Source organism: Lactuca sativa, chromosome 1 (genome assembly GCF_002870075.4).
Source record: "Lactuca sativa cultivar Salinas chromosome 1, Lsat_Salinas_v11, whole genome shotgun sequence".
Taxonomy (NCBI): domain Eukaryota; kingdom Viridiplantae; phylum Streptophyta; class Magnoliopsida; order Asterales; family Asteraceae; genus Lactuca; species Lactuca sativa.
In genome coordinates this window covers 68,109,867-68,130,679 of record NC_056623.2, presented here as the reverse complement: position 1 = coordinate 68,130,679, position 20,813 = coordinate 68,109,867, and the positions used below count along the sequence as shown (strand labels likewise).

Here is a 20,813-nt window from a genome sequence, read left to right as displayed (position 1 = left end):
GTCTTGGTTGGCTGAAAAACGAAGAAAACCACCATGACAACCAACCATGGTGGTTGCCGCCTTGCTGCCAATTTTTGGCACCACTAGCCACCATGTAAGGTGGCTGTGTACGTGTAATATTATATGTATGCGTGGTTTTCTGCATGGTTGTTGTAGTGGGAGTTATTTGGTCGCATTCTAACTCGAAAACCACCACCGTCGTCGTGAGGTGGTGGCTTCCGTCGTACCATCGTTGTTGACCATCGTTGCCCCCGGTGGCAGTGGGTGGTGGTTATTAGACTCGAACCCTAAAACCTTGAAGGAATGCATCGTGGACTTGAAACCCCGATGTCAAGAAAATCCTAGTTTTCGAGTTTTGCCGAGACCTGCGTTGAACTGTTAATTGGACTTTAAATTATACTCGATAATGCCCTATGATTAACTTATGCAATATTGGACTTAATGAATTAATTCCCTCAAGGGTTAAGTGTGGAACACTAACCCTAGTTATGATTTTATGTAGGAAACCCTACAAGCGGAAGCCCTATTTTGGACTTGGTTTAAAAAAGCGCAATGCGCACTGATGCGATTAAGGTGCAGGAGGCCGATGCGCGATGCGAGATGCGGATGCGCTGGCAACACGTAGGTGTGGCGCACAAGTAGTAATTACCAATATATGTTTACAATATACTAAAAAGCAATAAAGATATAAAACGAAAACCAAATATAAAAGTCATGTAACCAAATGTAATGATAATTAGTTAAACAGAATGCAAAAACCATAATGCAAAAACCAAAATGCAAAATGCATGTTTACCATAGTCAATGCAAGATGAAACCAAAATCTAATGGTCATGCAAAATGAAAACAAATCTAATAGTTATGCAAACAGCAAAATGAAACCAAAAAATAAAGACCCTAAGTCATCCCTCATCAATCATCATCAAAGTCAAACCCAAGCTCCATATCCATATCTCCCTCCTCATCATCAGACATGTCGATATCTTCTTCTATCTCTTCATCAACCAACCCAAGTCCACTAGATCCAACTATTCCTTTTCCTCTATCATCTCTTGATGCTCTAGTTGCATAAAAAGGCTCATTTACCCCTGAGGCTTTTTCCACAACATCCCAAGTCAAATCTTCACCCTCAAACACTAAATTATCATCTTTATCCTCCTCTAATCTCCCTAACAACCACTCATTGCTCTCATCTATTTCATTCAGAAGGATAGGATCAACATTGTCCTTTCTATTGGTTCTACAATTCAAGGAATGATTGAACTTCACATAAACCATATCATTTAGTCTACTCTGTGCCAATCTATTCTGTTTTTTTTGTGTGAAGCTACAATGAAAGAGATAAAGCACATTAGACATTTCATAGTGCATGTGCAATTAAAAAAAATAAACTAAATGTCACATAACATACATGTTGAAAGACTCCCCGGTTTCTTTCACAACTTGTTGCACTACATGTGAGGCTAAGCACACGTACAACAAAGTTTTGCAAGTTAGGGGTTGAAGATCCATATGATATCCACCACCCAGCTGTAGGAAACAATGTTTGAAAAAAATGTTAATCTAACTTCATAATTATAAATCTATAATATTAATATAATATAATTAACATTTAATCTAACCCGGTGCTTTTGTCTTCCTTTGCCTGATTGCCATTTTATTACTAAATAAAGCTTCTGCATTTTGATATGTAGCTAATTCGGTGGTTATCTTGTCTTGGATACTAGAATCTCGAACCAATCTCTCAATGCAAACATATAATCTAGTCATAACTTCTTCATAAGAAGCGTTAATTTTGTTATCATAAAAGATTCTAGGATTTAAGTAATGTCCAGCTGCATGCAAGGGTCGGTGAAGTTGACATTCCCACCTTTGATCAATAATCTGAAAAGCTTTCTTGTACTCCTCTTTTTTGTTGAGAAACGATTTCTGAATAGTCTCCTTGGCTTGATCCATCGCCTCATAAATGTAACCCATAACTGGCTTTTTTTCCCCATCCACCATTCTAAGGACCTTAACAAGCGGTCCAGTCAACTTAAGAGAATATAGAATATTTCTCCAAAACGAGTCTGATATAAAATAACCTTTAATCTTGTTTGCTATTGGGTCATTAGCCTTAACCCACTTGCTTTTTTCCCAGTCTTTTGACAAAACCATTTTTCTTAAATTGTCTTTTTGCTTATGAAATTGCGACAAAGTAATGAATGATGTTGCAAACCTATTAGATGTAACATTGGAATATTAGATAACATCATAACATAATAATATATATAATTACACAAATTATAAGTTAAGTATTAAGAGTCACAAACCGGGTAATAGCAGGTCTATGCAAGTTTCTTTGCTTGGTAAAGTTCCTCATCATGTTTACAACAGGAACATGGTTATATATGTACCCATTTGCCAGCATACATCTCTTCAAAGAACTTTTCACCTTAGGGATTTGCTTGCCAATGTCCTCTAACATAAGATCAATACAATGCGCCGCATATGGAGTCCAATAGAGGTGTGGTCTTTTGGCTTCCAATAACTTTCCTAAAAAGATGAAAACAAAGCCATAAAATGTTATTTAATTCCATAAAATGTTAAAATTTGATTAACATTAATTAAAACATAAAGTGAATAAAATAAAACAAAGTACAAAGTTAGAAAAAATACATTGTTTACCTGCTTTAACATAAGCCGAAGCGTTATCTGTGATAGCTTGTATAACATTTTCCTCTCCCACCTCCCCAACCATGTCATCAAGAATGCCAAACAACAGGTTTGCATCCTTTGAAACTTCGGATACATCCATGGATTTCATGAAGAAAGATCCACGTGGAGAATTCACCAAAAAGTTGATTATATCTTTTTGCACGACTGAATCACGCCACCCATCAGACATGATCGAACAACCTTTTTGAGCCCACTCTGTCTTGTGTTCTTCCTTTTTTTGTAATGGTGGCTACTTCTTTTCTCAGCAATGGAACCCTTAAGTCATACATGCTTGGTGGTTTCATACCAGGGCCAAACTAACCAATTGCTTCTATTATAATATGAAAACTATCATATGTTGCAACATTGAAAGGAATGCCTACATAAGTACACAACAATAACATCATAAAACAGATTCTATAATCTATAAGAGTATAAGATTAAAAATCATAAACATATAACAAGTTTATCAAAAAAAATAAATGTAACAACTTCTTTAAAAGAATACATTACCTGCATCATAGAACCATTTTGCTATTTCCTGGCATGCTTTATCCCGTAGTTCTTTCCGACACACCTCATTTATCGTTTGTTGTTTCCCTCCTTTTCTACCTTTAATTGTATCTTCGGGTTTTGGAGTGAAAAACATATCAATTGGCCCTTTCTGTTTTGGTTTCTTTCTGGGAGGTAGTTTGCTACTTCCTGTTATTTCAATACAATCTTCTTCTTCATCTCCATAATAGTCATCATCAAGGTCCCGTATCCTTGATACCATCTGAATGTTGTCCCTTGCTTCTTGTTTCATTTTCATATAATCTATCATTTCTTTCCGAACATGATCAGGGCATTGTGGGCAGTTAGTAACATTCGGAAAACCTCCAACAAGGTGCTAGTTGTTTCATACGGCTTGCACCTCCATTTGTTACTTTCAAACAAAAGGTGCATGTAAAATTGTTTCTAATGTTAGGGTCTTGCACACTATACTTTCTTACAGGATCTGTTTTGAAGTCAGATGAAGCATTAACTCCATTCTCAGTATCCATGAATGAGAGTAGAAAGAATAACAGAGAAGAAGAGAAGAGAAGGTTAACTACTAACTTAACTGTCGATCAAGAATGAGGAGGGAAAAGGAGTGGAAGACTAATAGATAAAGAAAAAGAGAAGAACAAGATTGTCGTGTGATCAATTTGTCGTGCCTCTTTGTATTCTGGTACAGTGGTACGTAGATCTCTAGGGTAGAAGTAGGGCCGGCCAGAAATATTTAATAGTTGCATGGGCTTTTTTTTATTATTATTCAAATAAATGGGCCAGACCATGATGCGCCAATGCGTAATGCGCTGGATGCGCTTGGAAGCGGACGCATTGCCTGGTAACATGTAGGTCGCATCGCCCCATAGGTTTGTTGCCCATAACCCATCGCAACGCAACGCAATGGATGCATCATCACATCAAGCACACTTTTTTAAACCAAGATTTTGGACACAATGATTGGGGCGGGTATTTGGGCTATTGCTTGGATTATTATACCCGAGAACGACTAGGTCAAACCCTAATTAGTCCTACTCTTAAGTGGTTAAGTCCTTAATGGGTTAAGTGTCCTTACTTAACCTTAATTGTCTTTTTATGTGGAACCCTAATCGTCATTTCATGTGAGGAAGTCATTGTTACAAGTGACTATGACATATGATCGGGTATTGACTCAAGTATCTTCTTGTAGGTGCTGGTAGAGTTCTTCGTTACTATGGTGGCTACCTACGCGCATATCAAGGTGAGTTTCGCCTCACTATGCCCGTGGGTCGAAGGCACCAATGCCGACCCACTACTTTTGGTTACCTATTAGTAGAGGGATGTCTAGGGACTGTACGAAGTCATGTAGGATAGACTGAGGACTCTTGATGTAGTATCTTTTACCCGTTCCTTGTTTAGTTGTGGTTCTAGGGTAGGATCACCTGTCTGGGTGTCTATCTCACCTCTGATTATATACAGTCATGCATTCCTTGGATTGTTGATATTTAGTATGCTGCTATGCTATAGTGATTTGTTAGATCGGTGTCCTGGTATCGAGTATGTTGTTATGCTGTGGTGATATGTTAGATTTGTATCATGGTATCGAGTATGTTGCGTTGCTGTAGTGATCTGTAGAACTATATCTTATATGTACTTGTTGGTTATCATCTGGTGGAGGGCCCTAGGGACTATTTGTGGTCATGTAGGATAGCTTGAGACCTTTTGATCTAGGCTTTCTTACCTGTTCCTTGTTTGGTTGTGGCTCCAGAGTAGGATCATCTGTTTGGGTGGCTATCTCACCTTTGGTTACTTGTCGTTACACATTTCATGGAGTTTAGCTGACAACGGGACTTTATGCTATGAGAGGACTAGTAAGCGGTAGTGAGATGTATGATTGATGATTGCCTGTATTATGTGCCTACTTGATACTCAATTGTTTACATGTTGAGATGTTGTGTGTGGTTTGGGTTGAAGCGGTCCTGCTTTGTGCTGTAAGCCAAGATACCTGGTGCAAGCCGACTGTAAGCCGTAGGCATGAAGGCTCGGGATGAGCGGTTGGGTTGAGACAGTAGGGCCAAAAAACCCGATATAGTTGGGCAATCCAGTCCGATGATTGATTGGACTCGTTGCTCGTTTATCTGTTTGGTTATGTGTAGTATTTTGGGGAAACTCACTAAGATTTATGATTATCCAGTTGTTTATTGTTTCAGGTATCATTAGTGTCTATGAGAAGGCGAATGTGGGACTGTACATACTCATTAGCAACATTGAGGATTCAACGTTTCTATGATACTTTGATTTTTAATAAATGTATTTGGGAATAAACAATTTTCTTAATAATGAATTTATAAATTGGGAAGTTTTACCTTAATAAAAATGAAAAAAATTGGATTGTAAAAATGGGACGTTACAATATGATTGTTCCTCAAAGAAAAGAAGCGACAAAAAATGATTAGTATTCTTCTTGGAATAAACGATTTCAAATCGGACTGAAAATCGATTCGTCAAATCGGTTTGTGAAAAACCAGTCTCAAACGATGTTAATAGCTATAATATCAATCTGGATCGAATTGTTAGATCAGATTAAGAACCGAACCGGTTTCACCAAAACTGGTTTAAGAGAAGATCGACTTCGGATTCAAAACCGGTTTCACATCATGAAGCAATTTTTTTGCCCAACTCTAATCCCAACTGGTAGTGAATATTATGATGGCAAACGGGTCTCAAAAACTACGAATTAATCTTAGTCTGGCCGGTCTTACCCCGTCTATATTCTAGATGCAAGTCCAATGGTCCCGAATCAGCCAATAGAGCTTCAATCTTTGACCCAATGCAGCTTATAAAAACACCAAGTAATTTTCTTCTTCTTTCCGTAGAAGTGCGCTGCCAAAACCAAACAATCTTCTCTTTGTGTTTCATCCCATCTCAAACTTTCCTAGATCTAAGAAATATCAACTTTAAACTTTGAATCGGAATCTTAAAAGATTCCTTTCCCTAGTACTTTTTACTATGATTAATAGCGATATATAACCTCTTTTTTGTGAATACCCCACCACCTTTTTATTGGCTTGGTAATGATTTGGTGCAATCACATTTTTGAATAAGTGTGTTTGTCAACAATATTATAGAATAGGAAAACTTCAATATACTTAACTAGCCTAGTCATAACAGGTTATGTGCATTTTCACTGATAATTATTGCCTTAAACCTTTATTTTGTATATATTTTGATACTTTATTGATAACCCTTTTGAACACATTTAAATCCAAAGAGCTAGTCGAAGATCTTTGTTTTTTGATGTTTGTAGGTGTTACCTTCAAATTAAGAAACTAGGTTTGGATATGGCATTGTGGGGATCACACCGTATATAGATGTTTTTATTCCATCATTCCGACAAGCCATCTTTGAAATTACTTTTTTTTTCAATGTTAAATACCCCAAATAATATTTTAAAGGCTCTCCATGAGGATATATATTAAAATCATAAACAAGAAGAAACACATTTCAATAATGATAATCCTTACATGTAGCAACATCACCATCAACACACGTAACAATGCGTCATCACCGACATACTTATAATTCTCCAAAGAAACCTATTGAATATGTTTATTGGTTTATAGTGAACCCTTTTCCACTAGATCAATTTCTACACATGATAGATTTGTGCTTTATTGGTTTCTACTGAACCCTTTTCCACTAGATCAATTTCTACACATGATAGATTTCTGCTTGATTGTTGCTTTCCACACTTAATTGATTTCTACTGGGCGTTATAGATTTTTATCAGACCCTCTTTCACTAAATTGGTTTCTACATGACCTCTTCCACCATATCGGTTTCCACTAACTAACGTAATCACTACAGTATATATATATATATATATATATATATATATATATATATATATATATATATATATATATATAGGTAGGGTGTCAATTTATGACACGACAAGCAAAAATACACGAAACGAAATGAAATCAAAATTCGAATTTGTGTTCGTGTCGTTTTCGTGTTAAGATTAAAAAACACGATGTCGTGTCGTATCGTGTTCGTGTTCATAAATCAACACGAAATTGAAACGATTAAGCATGTGGTTATTGTGTTTGTCGCTTTTGTCGTGTTATATATCTTTAAGTATGAACACAATACACTAATAGTTATGTAATATTATATTTGTCGTGTCGTGTTGTCGTGTTTTAATTGGTTCGTTTTCGTGTTAATGAAAAAAACACGACATCGTGTCGTATCGTGTTCGTGTTATACAAAACCTTGTCGTGTCGTGTCGTGTCAGATAAAACGACATCACTGCCCGACACGACAACCCTATATATGGGCACGACTATATGTACAACATTTGAGTGTCATTACACACAACGATTTAGCAGGGTAGGAGTCTCATAAAAGTTTTTGACATCCTCTAAAGTCTAGCTCATACTATAATAGCAAAAATAAAATAAAATATTTCTTTCATAGCTTTTTTTGTAATAACTTCATTATTTGATATTGAATAAATTGAATAAATTCAAATGAAACCGCTGGATCAATCGAAATTGCCGGAAATGGCGCTATAATATTTCTTCCAGGATATCGAGACCAAACGGTAATTTTACAAGCACATACATGATGCATATACGTATCGTTATATCTATACATACAACACTGCATGCATAGATATATGTGTTCTTTAATTACACGCGTACTCAATTCCGTTATTTTTAGTTAAATTATTTTTGAGCTATTGTTTTAGATAAAATTAACGTCAGAAATTTCAGGAAGGTCGTTTCAGACATTCGCAATCAAGGTGAAGAAGGGGATCGATCACATTTCAATCGAGAATTAGGGCTGTTTGTTCTACGAGTTTTCGGAATTGGGTTCATTAGTTCGATTATGTTGGGGTTTTTCCACTTTTTGACGCTAAAAGAAGTCGGTATTCGATCTCAGCTTTTATGCGCATTCAAATTTAATGGCATTATACGGATTAATCTCTGTTTCTCCGTAGGGTTTGAGTTATTTGATTCGGATTAGTTTGACGATTTAGTGGGAAATATTATATTATACGATGATTATGCTCTGGATTTCGTGTATTTGGCACCAACAATTAGTGTAGAGTGGGAATCCTAGATCTTAGTTTTCACTTCAGATTTTAGAATCGTTTTATCAACATGAACTTCGCATTCATGGTTTGAAGCAAAAGCAACGATATGGGAAGTAGAATTGGTAACGTTTATGAAGTATGTTGTTATCCTTGCTGAGTAAGAGAACATTAAATGCAGATTCCAGGTATGATTTCGGTTATCTTCTTCGTTTTCTTCCAGCTTATGGTTTTTTGCAGCATAAAAAAGATACCACCTGAGAAATTACACACATGCACTTGTAATAATATGCTAATTTACCTAATAAATCATGAATTAATTGGGCATTGAAATTGAACCCACAGGGATGCATATGGATTTACTGTGAGACCTCAGTACCTTGACACGTTCAAAGAGTTTGATAGTATCTATAAGGTAATATGTGAATGTTTCAGTATTCTAAATTAGGTCAAAAAATATACATCAATTATGTTCCATTCATACTGCAGAAGGAGGAAGAAGAAAGGGCAACAAAATGGAGGTCCTTTCTCGAGCAGCAAGAAGAGCTTGTTCGATTGAACTCGAGCATCAAAAAACCTGATGATGCTGAGGTTACAGAAGAGAACACCAATCATGTCTTGGAATCAACTCAAAAAGAGGGAGATGTTTTAAGTGACAAGAAGCCAACAGAAGATAATAATAATAATAACAACAACAATCAAACAGAAAATGTTCCTGAAAAAGTTGTCTCAGAGGCAGCAAAACCAGCAAAGAAGCATGCCTTGCAAAACTGGACAGATGTCAGAACATCTCTCAACACCATGGAAGATATGATGTGTCATCGTGTCAACAATCCTCAAAAACATGTTCAAGAGGAGGGAGTGGGACCCTCCACAGAGGAGTCAACAACAGATGATGAAAAACCAAATCCTGTATTTCCATGGAAAGAACTTGAGTCACTTGTTCGTGGTGGTGTGCCTAGAGAACTTAGAGGAGAGGTGCCTTTTTCTTCTTCTTCTTCTTCTTCTTCTTCTTCTTCTTCATCATCATCATCATCTTCTTCTGCTTCTCAATATTATTATACTTTTTAAGCATTAAAAAAGCTTATTAGTTATATACTACTGCAGGTATGGCAAGCTTTTGTTGGTGTGAAAGCACGTAGGGTGGAGAGATACTACCAGAATTTGTTGGAGATAGGAGAAGCTGGAAACAAACAATTGCATGATCAGATCAAATCAAATCCAGAAAGATTAGGGGAAAAAGGAGACAAGGCAGCTGTGCCTGAAAAATGTAAAAAACAGATTGAAAAGGTCATTAATTGGTGTTAATTTCCCCTTTTATTTACATTAACTTCTTTAATTTTTCTTGTGGACTAATAGTATATTTTTTTTGAACAAGGCAGGATTTACCAAGAACATTTCCAGGTCATCCTGCATTAAATGAAGAGGGCAGGGACTCCTTGAGACGTTTACTTTTAGCATATGCTCGCCATAACCCTGATGTTGGATATTGCCAGGTGTCACTTTGTTTACATTTTCACAAATTCATTCCCTTGTTATGTATGCATTAATGTTTTGTTTCTTTTCTTTTGTGTTGACATATATAAATAAACCTGTGTGTGTAGGCAATGAATTTTTTTGCTGCAATGTTACTACTAATGATGCCTGAAGAAAATGCCTTTTGGTATGTATTCGTTTTTGTTATCCTTGTTTATTATAGTGAAGGTGACATGGTATACTTTCATTATCACTTTTTACACAACTAAGATAAGATACTGTAACTTTTTCACCAAAATTACTCTTTTGATAAACCCCTTGACATATTACTTGATTACTTAAAACTACAATGAATCTTTTCAGGACTTTGGTGGGCATGATTGATGATTACTTTGATGGATACTTCACCACAGACATGATCGAATCCCAGGTATATCTTTCAATTATCCCTACATTTCATAAAAAACAATACTTTTTTAATAACAGGTGAAATTGGTTATTATCTTTATGTTATATGTTTACTTTCTGAATGAAAGACTCTTGTTATTCAGGTGGATCAACTTGTTTTTGAAGATTTAATGCGTGAACGATATCCTAAACTAGGTTTCTCCATTGACACCATTTATAAGAGAATTCATTTTACCTTTTCATTTATAAGTTATAACATCCCCATGATTTTCTTCTTTTTCTACAGTCAATCATTTTAATATGTTGGGAGTTGAAATGGGTTGGATTTGTGGACCATGGTTTCTTTCCATCTTTGTAAACATGATCCCATGGGAAAGTGGTAACCCTTATTATATATATATCTATCTTTACACATAACACTCCACAAACAAAAAAATTATCTTTCAACAATAACAATAACAATAAACATTACTTTTGTTTTACCTTCAGTTCTTCGTGTTTGGGATGTAATTTTATTCGAAGGAAATCGTGCAATGTTACTACGAACTGCATTGGCTTTAATGGAGCTATATGGTAATCCCAAACTTATTCCCATTTTAATAATTATGTAGTATTCCTATGTGGCTAATAAGTAACAATAAGTTTTTACATACAGGTCCTGATTTATGTACAACAAGAGATGCAGGAGATGCAATCACTTCAATGCAATCACTTGTCAGTTCAACATTTGATAGCAGCAATCTAGTTGTGACTGCTTGCATAAGTTTCTCATATGTAACAGAAGATACATTACAACAACTTAGAGAGAAACACAGACCTGATGTGATTGCAGCAGTTGAAGAAAGAAAAAGAGGAGATGCTATAAGGAAAGATCCAAAAGGACTTGCTACTAAATTATACAGTTTCAAACATGAACCTAAACCACTTGTACGCCAACCTAGTATGAAACAAGGATTAACAAATGACAACACAAATTTGAACACTGCTCCTAAACCTGATGACTCTCTTAATATTGCTGCCATGACTACAGAAGTTGACTCTCTTCCTGATTTTCAAGATCAGGTAATTCGAATTATAGATTTATAGGAAATAGCAATATAATCTTTCTTGTATTTATTCAATATCAATAGTTTACATGTATGTATGTATAGGTTGTATGGTTGAAGGCTCAGTTGTGTTCAATGCTGGATGACAAGAGATCTGCTACAATAAGGTTTATTTTTCTAGATTTTAAGTAATGTTTTGGCATAAATTCTGTTGTTAAATTTGTTCATGGTTTTTTAGAGCTGAGGAGTTGGAGATAGCACTCATGGAGATGGCTAAAGAAGATAATAGGCGTGAATTGACAGCAAAGGTATATATTCATTCAGGGAAATTACAGAATTGCCATTGTATTTTGGGCAATTTTTATGGTTTAACCATAACCATTTATATGTTATTGTTTCCCAATTAAACCATAAACGTTTCAGACATGTTTCCAAGTTAACCATTTTGACTGTATATAATGGTTAATTTGGAAAATTACTGATATAAAGAAATTTGCCAAATTAGTGGTTAATTTGGCAAAAATTCTCATTTTGTTGCTTGATAAAAATTTATATACACCAGAAGCTATATATATGCTTTTGGAAATGTTATATTGGTATGTATGCCTTAGTAAACATGACTTTCTACCAACTTTATTGATTAAATAAAAAGGACTCCCTTATGTTATATGTGGCAACACATAACGGAAAAAATGATTATTAATATAATAAATTGCAGATTGAGCATATGGAACGAGAGGTTAATGAGTTGCACCAACTTCTTGCTGATAAGAAAGAACAAGAGAAGAAAATGCTTGAGGTTTAAATAAATATTTTAATTTTTAATTTGTTGTGATTTACGATTCATATTGATTCAGATAAATCTTAATCTTTAAAATGTATGTAATTTAGGTTTTAATGCGAGTTGAGCAAGAACAGAAGGTGGCAGAAGATGCTCGTAAATCTGCAGAACAAGATGCAGCTGCTCAGAGATATTTAGTGAATGTACTTGAGGTACTCAATCCTTTTCTACTCTTGTCTTTATACACAAATAATAATTTACTCTTCTAGAACAAATGAATGAAAACTAGATAAATTTTTTTATATATATATTTTATACGCAGAGGAAGTATGAAGAAGCTGTGTATACTCTTGCTCAAATGGAAAAGAGAGTTGTAATGGCGGAATCTACTTTAGAGGCAACAATGCAATACAATTCTGGCCAAGTCAAAGCAGTACAACCAACAGGGTAAGGCTACTTATCTTATTGCTATTATTACAATTACTATTATTAATAATATTACTATATGTTAATTTTTTTTTTTACAAAAATATATATAGGTTAATTCGTCCGGAATCTAACACAGCTGGAAGAAGGCCAGGGATACTTTCATTTGGACTTGGTTGGCGTGACAGGAACAAGGTACATAGTATTCTTAATGGGACCCACTTCGTTGAATTTTTCTATTAAGTCTTTTTTCTACATTAAGTTAAAAAGAAATGTGAATAAATGTGGCAGGCAAAAGCTGTGGGAGAAAGTAAAAGCAGCACCGAGGTATCAGATGCAACAAAAGCTGCATCTGAAACCAATGGTTACCAAGAACCAGAAAAATAGAAAGAAATCCCTGGGATGGGATTTCTCAAATTAAACAATCCTATAATTTTTTTTGGTACTTGTGACCCAGGACTTAGAGACTTGCTCGTATGTGGAAAAGACATAAATGCCCTTCCCGTCCTTATCATAAAAAAATTTGTCCCTTGTATCAAATGCAACCTAGCTTATTTCACACTTGAATTTCGAGTTTGTTTTAGGTTAGTTATTAAAGTCTTTCAATTTATTATCTAAATGACGATTGTTTGTTTAATCAAAGTAAAATAAGAATGAATTACACTAAGAACTAGTTTTTTTTTTTTATTTAATTGTTAAATTTTGAATTACTGTTGGTTTATATCGATACAACTTCAGCTGTCAGTTTTATGTCCCATACCAAGTTTTGCATGCACCTAAGATCCTGCTATATGACCACATGTACTACAACAGATAAAAACTCTCCAAACTTAATTTACATTCGGTGGCATCACTTAAATATTTAAACATTATATCTATCCATCTATCTTGACTTGGGAGTTGGGTTATCGTTATTACCCAATTATATTCCATAACTGGATTTTAGTATTGCTCACTAGGCTTTCCAAGCTTAACGTATTATTTTGATATGTACTCGTAGATGAAAAGGAAGCATAGAGTTAGCATGTTGAATTATTTAAACTTGTATGGTTTATTTAAACTTTTGTGAGATTTTGGATTGTAAACACCCTCTTAGTTGAATTATTAAAACGTTAAATACACACATGTCGATATATACATTATATTAATTACAAAAAATATTTCAAAGTTCAAAATTTTGGACTCCGTTGAAAAAACAGCAATCTGCAAAGATCATTCTTGTAGTTTTCTCTGAATGAGGAGTAAATTGCTAATTCGGTATGTGGTTTGCAAAAAAAATGGTGGATTAAAGTAGTGTCAATTACTAAATATATAGAAGATTGAACTATAGATCCCTAATTACCCTAGCGAACTATAGTTTAAGTCTATGAACTCTCCTAAATAGCACCTAGTTCACTTAAACCATCAATTGTAACAACCCTCTTATGGGCTCTTTTAAAATGAGTCTAGAAGTTCATTTTTAACAAATTCAAATATAAACCATAAAAGTTTATGAAGTCCAAACAATCAACTTAAAAGGTTATAGTTGTGGAATATTCAATGTCAGGACGTAACAACTGAATATCATGAAACATTGGTAAAGTATAGTCATACAAGGCAAAGTCTTCTAAAATGTCCAAAAAACATGTTTATTTCTAACAACATCATGTAAACCGAGTCACACTACAAGCGTAAGGCTTTGGAAAGTATCGTGATTTTACCTGAGGTTGACTCTTTAAGGGCATTGGTTGAGTGCGACCAACCATTCCCACGATCAAACCCTCGGAAATAGTTGAAAATACCTTTGTAATATAACACCATAGAGGTATACATAGAACTTAGAAATTCATCATAAATCATCTTTTGAAAGTAATGGAACATAACGTCTAAAAACACCATAATAAGTTGTGACCATAACGTTCCATTGGTAATCCACCAAAATGGTCAAACCGGGTCATAGCTGATCAAACCCCATTCTTTCATAAATCCGTCAAAAATGGTGAAACCTTGTCAACAGTGCTCAAAGTTGACAAACCCCATTGTATTGGTAATCTGTCAAAATTGGTCAAAGTTAGCCAAACCCCATTTTCTCAAAAACAAAATATACCATCGGAAATCTATGACTAATTCTGTTGGAAATCTGACGTAAATGGTTTCCCACAACCCTTTTTCTTATGGAAGTAATTTTGTCGGAAATCTGTTAGTAAATGACATGGATTACCAACGAAAATGGCCATCATTTTTTTTTCTATTAGTACTTGAGGTTTCTCATTAAGCGTAAGACTTGATATTTTCGATAATTAACAATGTCTAATGGGACAACCTTGCTCCTATGTAAATATATGGCTTGTCTTGCCGGATTGGTCTTCACTTGTCTTGCTCCTATATAAATATATGGCTCCCTATGTGGGTCATCACTGGGGCATTGGTCTTCACTTGTCTTGTTGCCCTATCATGTGACAACACAATTGAAATAGAGATCCCTTATCTACACTCCATGTCATATTGCCATCTCGCTTTAGGCTAAGGTGTAATATTCAGAATCCCTTGTATATGGACATCCCTTCTCCTAAATGGTTCGGATGGAGGAGTTCAAGAAGATGTATGAAGCTATTGAAATGTTGTTGTTTTCAAGGAGAAAAAGTCGCGAAGCGATACTTTGTTTGACATAATTGTGATTCAATTATTTAGTTGGATTTCAGATAGATCTAAAAAGTATAGTTGTGACTCGCAAGATATCCCAATTGGCTTTCTCTCTAATGTAATCCTTTTTAGCTAGCCATTGGCTAGTCCCATCTAAACCAATCTTATGTTTTATAACGATTAATGATGATGTTAAAATGCAATAGAATGGAGAAAAATGCGATCAATCGTTATCGTTAATGGTGTAAATATTGACATAAATGGAATAATGATTAAGAAGTCTTAATATCGTATAAGCACCCAAATGTGACACTGAGGCACTGATGAAAGCTATATCACAAATGTAGCTACATGTCATTGATGTTCGTTCCAGATTTGAAATCGCACAATTACAGTTGTTAAATAGTAGATGGAAACTTAAGATATTTCCTTGCTATTGCTAATAACATAAAATCAATGAAGAATCACATTAACAGCCTAATGATAATGATAGGAAAAGCCTTGTGCAACAACAAGGTGCAACGAAAGGGGAACTATTACCTATTTTTACAATCTCTTGTTCGGTCCTTAGCTGAGAAAGGAGATATGCGCTAATGTAACAAAGCTGATTTTTTCAGATTACTTTCAATAACATGCACAAACTGAAAAGTTGTCAACATTTGTATACATGATAAACAACAAGTGAAGATGATCGATATCTGCATTCCATTCCAGTTTTTTAAATTCAGGAATGCATATATCGATCGCTGTATGCATGCTTTTATAGATCTGCAAAGTATCTACTCTCTACATATATGTATCCATGTATCCCACTCATCTAAAAGGATATACATACATTTTTGTTCTTCAGAACTCAACTATCTTCCACTTATAGTTGTCATCGTTACCTCATTTACACTTTCAAGATTTCTTTCTGCAGTTGTAGAAAAACCTAGTCCCATCATAGACCTTCCTGCAAAAAAACCAGGTTCATCTGGTTGGCGCACATTAATACAATGTTCACCTTGTAGTATGTTGACCACTTCAGACATTGTAAGCCGATCTTCAGGCTGTTTTTGGACACATAACAATCCAATATGTATACACTTTACAATCTCATCTTCCTGAATGATTGAGTCACCTAATACAGGTTCCATCAGTTCTGAGGACCTTCCTTCAGTCCACAACTTCCATGCCTGCAACACACACACACACACACATATTAATCTTATATGATTTCTACTAATCAGAATGCAAAACTATATAGCTACACAGCATGATGAATCATAGATTTCATTACTTACATGACCTAACAGGTTCAAGTTATGGTCAGGATGCTGAAATCCCCAATTCTTTTTCCCACTTATTATCTCCAACGCCAAAACACCAAAGCTGTAAACATCAGACTTGGTAGAAAAATGGCCATTCATTATGTATTCTGGAGACATATAACCACTGCATGTTTGCACATAAGAAAGCAAGTAGTTTATATCCACTACACATGAAGTTGTGTTTTTTTTTTCTAGAAATCTGTTACACATATATACTTACTGTGTTCCAATTACTCGGTTTGTCGTTTCCCCTTTCTCACTTGCAAGAATTCTTGCCAATCCAAAGTCAGAAATCTTGGGGTTCATTTCACTATCAAGCAGAATATTACTTGCTTTTAGATCACGGTGAATTACTCTTAGCCTAGAATCATCATGGAGATATAAAAGTCCTTTTGCTACTCCCTTGATAATCTTGAAACGATTGTCCCACATCAGGAGTCTTTTCTTGAATTGATCTACACATTTCCATGTGTAAATTATAACAAAACTAAAAGAATACGTATACGTACATAAAACATGAAATTCTATGATATTAATTTACCAAAAATGATATGATCTAGGCTGTGGTTTGACAGGTATTCATATACTAGTATTCTTTCATTTCCTTCAATGCAATATCCCAAGAGCTTCACAAGATTCCGATGTTGAAGCTTTGCTATTAAAGTAACTTCATTCTTGAATTCCCGAATGCCTTGCCAAGAACTCTCGGCTAGTCTCTTCACAGCTACTTCTTCTCCTCTTGGTAATTCACCCTGAAAATAAATCATTTGATTTGATCATATATTTTTTTTCTTTCAGGAAATATGGCTTTCATCAAAGAAATTTACCTTATAGACCCTTCCAAAACCTCCTGAGCCAATCTCATTAGAGGTACAGAAGTTATTAGTTGCAGTGGCAATTTCATCCAATTCAAAGACACGACAATCTGAATCTTCCTCTTGAGATCCTCCAAATTCTGTCAATGGACTTTGTTCCTGTTCCAATGCTGAATATAGTGTGGCAAATTTACAGAATACAAAAGTTATGGCAAAAAAGCTGCAGGCATATATAGGATATGTGAAAGATAAAAAGGGCATTACCTCTTGTCTTTGATCTTTTTAGCATAGTAAAATATCGAACTATGATAATAAGTAGAAGTGCACAAGTAATAATTGTTGACAAGAGAACAATAGAGGCAACCCATATTACTTTCTTCCTCTTCGTCTTGTGGATGATGGAATCTGAGTATGAAAACATTTCAAAGAAAATCAAACAAGTAGATTATAGATTATGATCAAATCAAAAACAGTGTAGTAAATTAATGTCATTAAAACACATTTTTTGTTTTACATTTTGAGGTCTAAAAAGGTAATGAACTGAAGAAGATCGTATAGTTCTACTGCACATTGTGTTTACCATTATGATGAGTTCAAGAATGATGAGGATTATGCAAAACTGAAAGGAGAAGAAAAGAGATGAAGGAATGAATAAATACATGAGATCTAATGCTTTATATATGACCTTACAAATAGTCTTAATGAAACTTAAATAACCGGAAATATTCTTAATAGACAACTAACTTGAGAGCCAAGCAAATAACTCCATAATGAAACAGTACTTCAAAAACAGTTCAAGCAAGAAAAAAAAGTTTCAGAGTATTTTCAATAGTCTAAACCTTATAGGGATCCTCAAGAGTTAAAGTAACTATAATTACATAAATAAAAGGAAACGAAAAGCAAAAGAAATTAGTTAACAGATGGATACCTAGCTCGATGTGTGACATGCGTATGTAAATATCGTTTCCACCTCCATGAACTGTTCGCAGATCAATAAGATCATTAAGCCAAACCACACAAATAATACTCCCATTTCCATACATGTTCAAGCTAGTGTATGCCATACAACTGCATTCCTTTGCACACTTATTTTCACATTCATTGATGCTTAAAGCACCCCAAACAGATGAATTATCAGGCAGCTTCATTTGTTCATACTTCAGAAACCCATCTCCTGCAGTGCAATTCAGATCATTTTTTCTCTTGCATCCACTTGAGCACTCAAATCCACACCAATCCACTGACGAAATCGCCATGAATCCTTCTTCCAAGCATCTACAACTTGGATCATCACTATAACATATACCATAAGGTCCACATGATCCAATTCGATCACAGTTATCTTTATTTAGAGTCAGAATTGTTATCCAACCTTCGTTTTTACTCTTCCACCACAAGAACTGCAGACTCCCTAGTGGACTTAACACCAACCTCAATAAGATCGACCGGTTTAATGCCTCAAATTTCAAAGAAACTTGGTCATTATCAAACCTCAATGTGGGTGACAAAATTGGATTATCCATTAACGAGTTCATACCACTGAACTTTTGGCCATCCCATGGACCCCATCTTGAGAGTCGAACCCCATTCTCTTTCGTGAGCACCAATTGGGGAGCTTGAACTGATCTGTCGAACCCAAACTTAAAATCGCCATCAGATGGATCATCTTTCTTTCTCCATGAAGTGATTGCACGATATCTAAGCCTAGATCCATAATCCAGACTGAGCTCCATTCCTGGTAATAATGTATCACTTGGATGATTAAAGCTTTCCCAGATGTATCCACCACATGAAAGATTAATATCACAATCTCTAACCACAAGATTTCCAGATTGCAGAAGCTGCAAAACTGGTTTTCGACCCACAGATGGAGAGTAATTCTTGGGAGGGCTCCTCCAGATGACTCGCTTACTACCATCTTGAATAACAAAAACCCCATAATCGTCTAGCATCAAATGTACACCTGAAGATGTTCTTCGAATTGGCCTTTTCCGATTGGCTACCCAAACAACAGTAGTCGGTGCTATGTTTTTGTACCAAATTCCCAAGAATTTTACATCTTTGCATGGATTTGAAGGGCAGAAAAAACCTAATTCAAATCGCTGATCTGGAGAAACTAAGGTTTCCCCATCATAGAGTTGTTGATTTGTAGCGAGGCTCTCGATGGTTTTTGAACTGGAAATACCGGTGATCGGAGAAGCATTTGATGTGTATAAGTAGAGGGTTGTGAATACCCAAAAACAAGCAGACATTTTTGCGCTTTCTTTTTTTTATTCTTAATGGAATAAAGAATCGAAGAAGATTTTCTGATATGATGTTGACCTCTTTCAATTGTTTACCCTAAACTACAGACTGGAGTCCTCATTTGTCAATGCCAGACGCGCTTTTTTGGTGTGAAAATCACGAATAAAAGAATTGTACGAGTGGGCTGAGTTTGTGTTGATGCTGTAAGCCACGTTCAAAGGGTTGACATTTTTCAAAATTAAAAAAATCAGAAGTTAATTATTTTTAAACAGCGATAAAGACAACTCTGCAAAAAGCTACGTGCTTGGTCGATGCCAAGACACACCTTTCTTCCTCGCTCTCTTTTTCCCAATTCCGTCTTTCTCTCCCTCTTCTCCCGCCTCTTTCTTTCTCCTTCTATGGAGTATTGGCTGCTCACTCACACTAGGGCTTTGAATTATCGAATACGATCATATTTAATTATTTATACACAACAGGGGAAAGAATACGCGTATATGGGCTACAAGAAACGAGTGTATTTGGCTGCGTAGTGCGTATAACCTCATCGTCGTCGCATGGGGGAGTTTTAAACCAAATTTACAATATGGGTCCCTGAAGTTTCGGATCTTTGCGAATCCTGCCCCAAACCCGATTTTGCTGAAATAGTTGGTACCTTAAGAGTAGGGATGCAAATGGGGGCAGATATTGGTGAGGATTGTGGTCCCCGTCCCCGACCTCTGATTACCACATCCATCCCTGCCTCCACCCCGTTTAATCCCCGACGGAGTCGAGTAAAAAAATCCCCATCGGATTCGGGGAACCCGTTGGATACCCGTTTAGTAAATGAAATTCATTTTTATAAATATGAAATTCAAAAAACATAAACAATAATCACAATAAATAAAAAGTTCAATGGTTCATATTTCATTCTTAAAGACAACAAAATACAAAAACTAAAATAAGAACTTCACTCTAATCACAAAAAAGTCTTTGGTATTAGGGTCGGTCTAAACATATATGAGACCCAAGGTAAAAAGAATAAAAAAGGCATCTCAAAGACAAATATAATAAAGATTAAAAAAAATATCAATTACTCTTCAATATAAACGTGTTCAATTAGAAATAACAAACAAACTAAATTGTTTATCTTTTGAGCTAATTTGAGTCTCAACCAACTTTAAACCCTAAAATGATTTAGATAATAATTTTATATATATATAAACTATATAACCCATAAATTTTGGGCCTCCTAGAGTCATGGGCCCTGGATGGTCGTCCGAGTTGCCTACCGTCTAGACCGACCCTGTTTGGTATTCATCACCATCAATCATAAATGCAACATTAGTTGTTCCGGTAGCTTTTGAACTTGGTTGCACAAGTTGTTGAATTTGATCGTGAGTCTCA

The 20,813-nt window shown here is 35.3% G+C and overlaps 3 protein-coding genes across 3 annotated transcripts; 1 reads left to right on the top strand and 2 right to left on the bottom strand.

Annotated features, from left to right (window-relative positions):
• Positions 1–912: 912 nt before the first annotated feature.
• LOC111915182 (uncharacterized) lies at positions 913–2,887 on the bottom strand. The gene is made up of 5 exons (XM_052765951.1): positions 2,668–2,887; positions 2,313–2,535; positions 1,654–2,218; positions 1,412–1,530; positions 913–1,327 (listed from the first exon to the last, which is right to left on the bottom strand). Exons 1-5 carry the CDS (start codon positions 2,885–2,887, stop codon positions 913–915), a joined length of 1,542 nt encoding a protein of 513 aa, XP_052621911.1.
• Positions 2,888–7,919: 5,032 nt separating this feature from the next.
• LOC111915224 (GTPase-activating protein GYP2) lies at positions 7,920–13,109 on the top strand. The gene is made up of 18 exons (XM_023910902.3): positions 7,920–8,490; positions 8,648–8,717; positions 8,792–9,280; positions 9,410–9,592; positions 9,685–9,798; positions 9,907–9,965; positions 10,142–10,208; positions 10,330–10,381; positions 10,473–10,565; positions 10,676–10,759; positions 10,842–11,248; positions 11,338–11,399; positions 11,471–11,540; positions 11,951–12,031; positions 12,124–12,225; positions 12,336–12,460; positions 12,553–12,634; positions 12,731–13,109. The coding sequence occupies exons 1-18, from the start codon at positions 8,444–8,446 to the stop codon at positions 12,824–12,826; spliced, it is 2,283 nt and encodes a 760-aa protein (XP_023766670.1). The 5' UTR covers positions 7,920–8,443; the 3' UTR covers positions 12,827–13,109.
• A 2,354-nt stretch (positions 13,110–15,463) lies between these two features.
• LOC111915186 (G-type lectin S-receptor-like serine/threonine-protein kinase At4g27290) lies at positions 15,464–19,805 on the bottom strand. Its single transcript, XM_023910857.3, has 7 exons — positions 18,115–19,805; positions 17,451–17,591; positions 17,199–17,356; positions 16,913–17,123; positions 16,592–16,826; positions 16,345–16,495; positions 15,464–16,236 (listed from the first exon to the last, which is right to left on the bottom strand). Exons 1-7 carry the CDS (start codon positions 19,436–19,438, stop codon positions 15,919–15,921), a joined length of 2,538 nt encoding a protein of 845 aa, XP_023766625.1. The 5' UTR covers positions 19,439–19,805; the 3' UTR covers positions 15,464–15,918.
• Between the last annotated feature and the right edge of the window lie 1,008 nt (positions 19,806–20,813).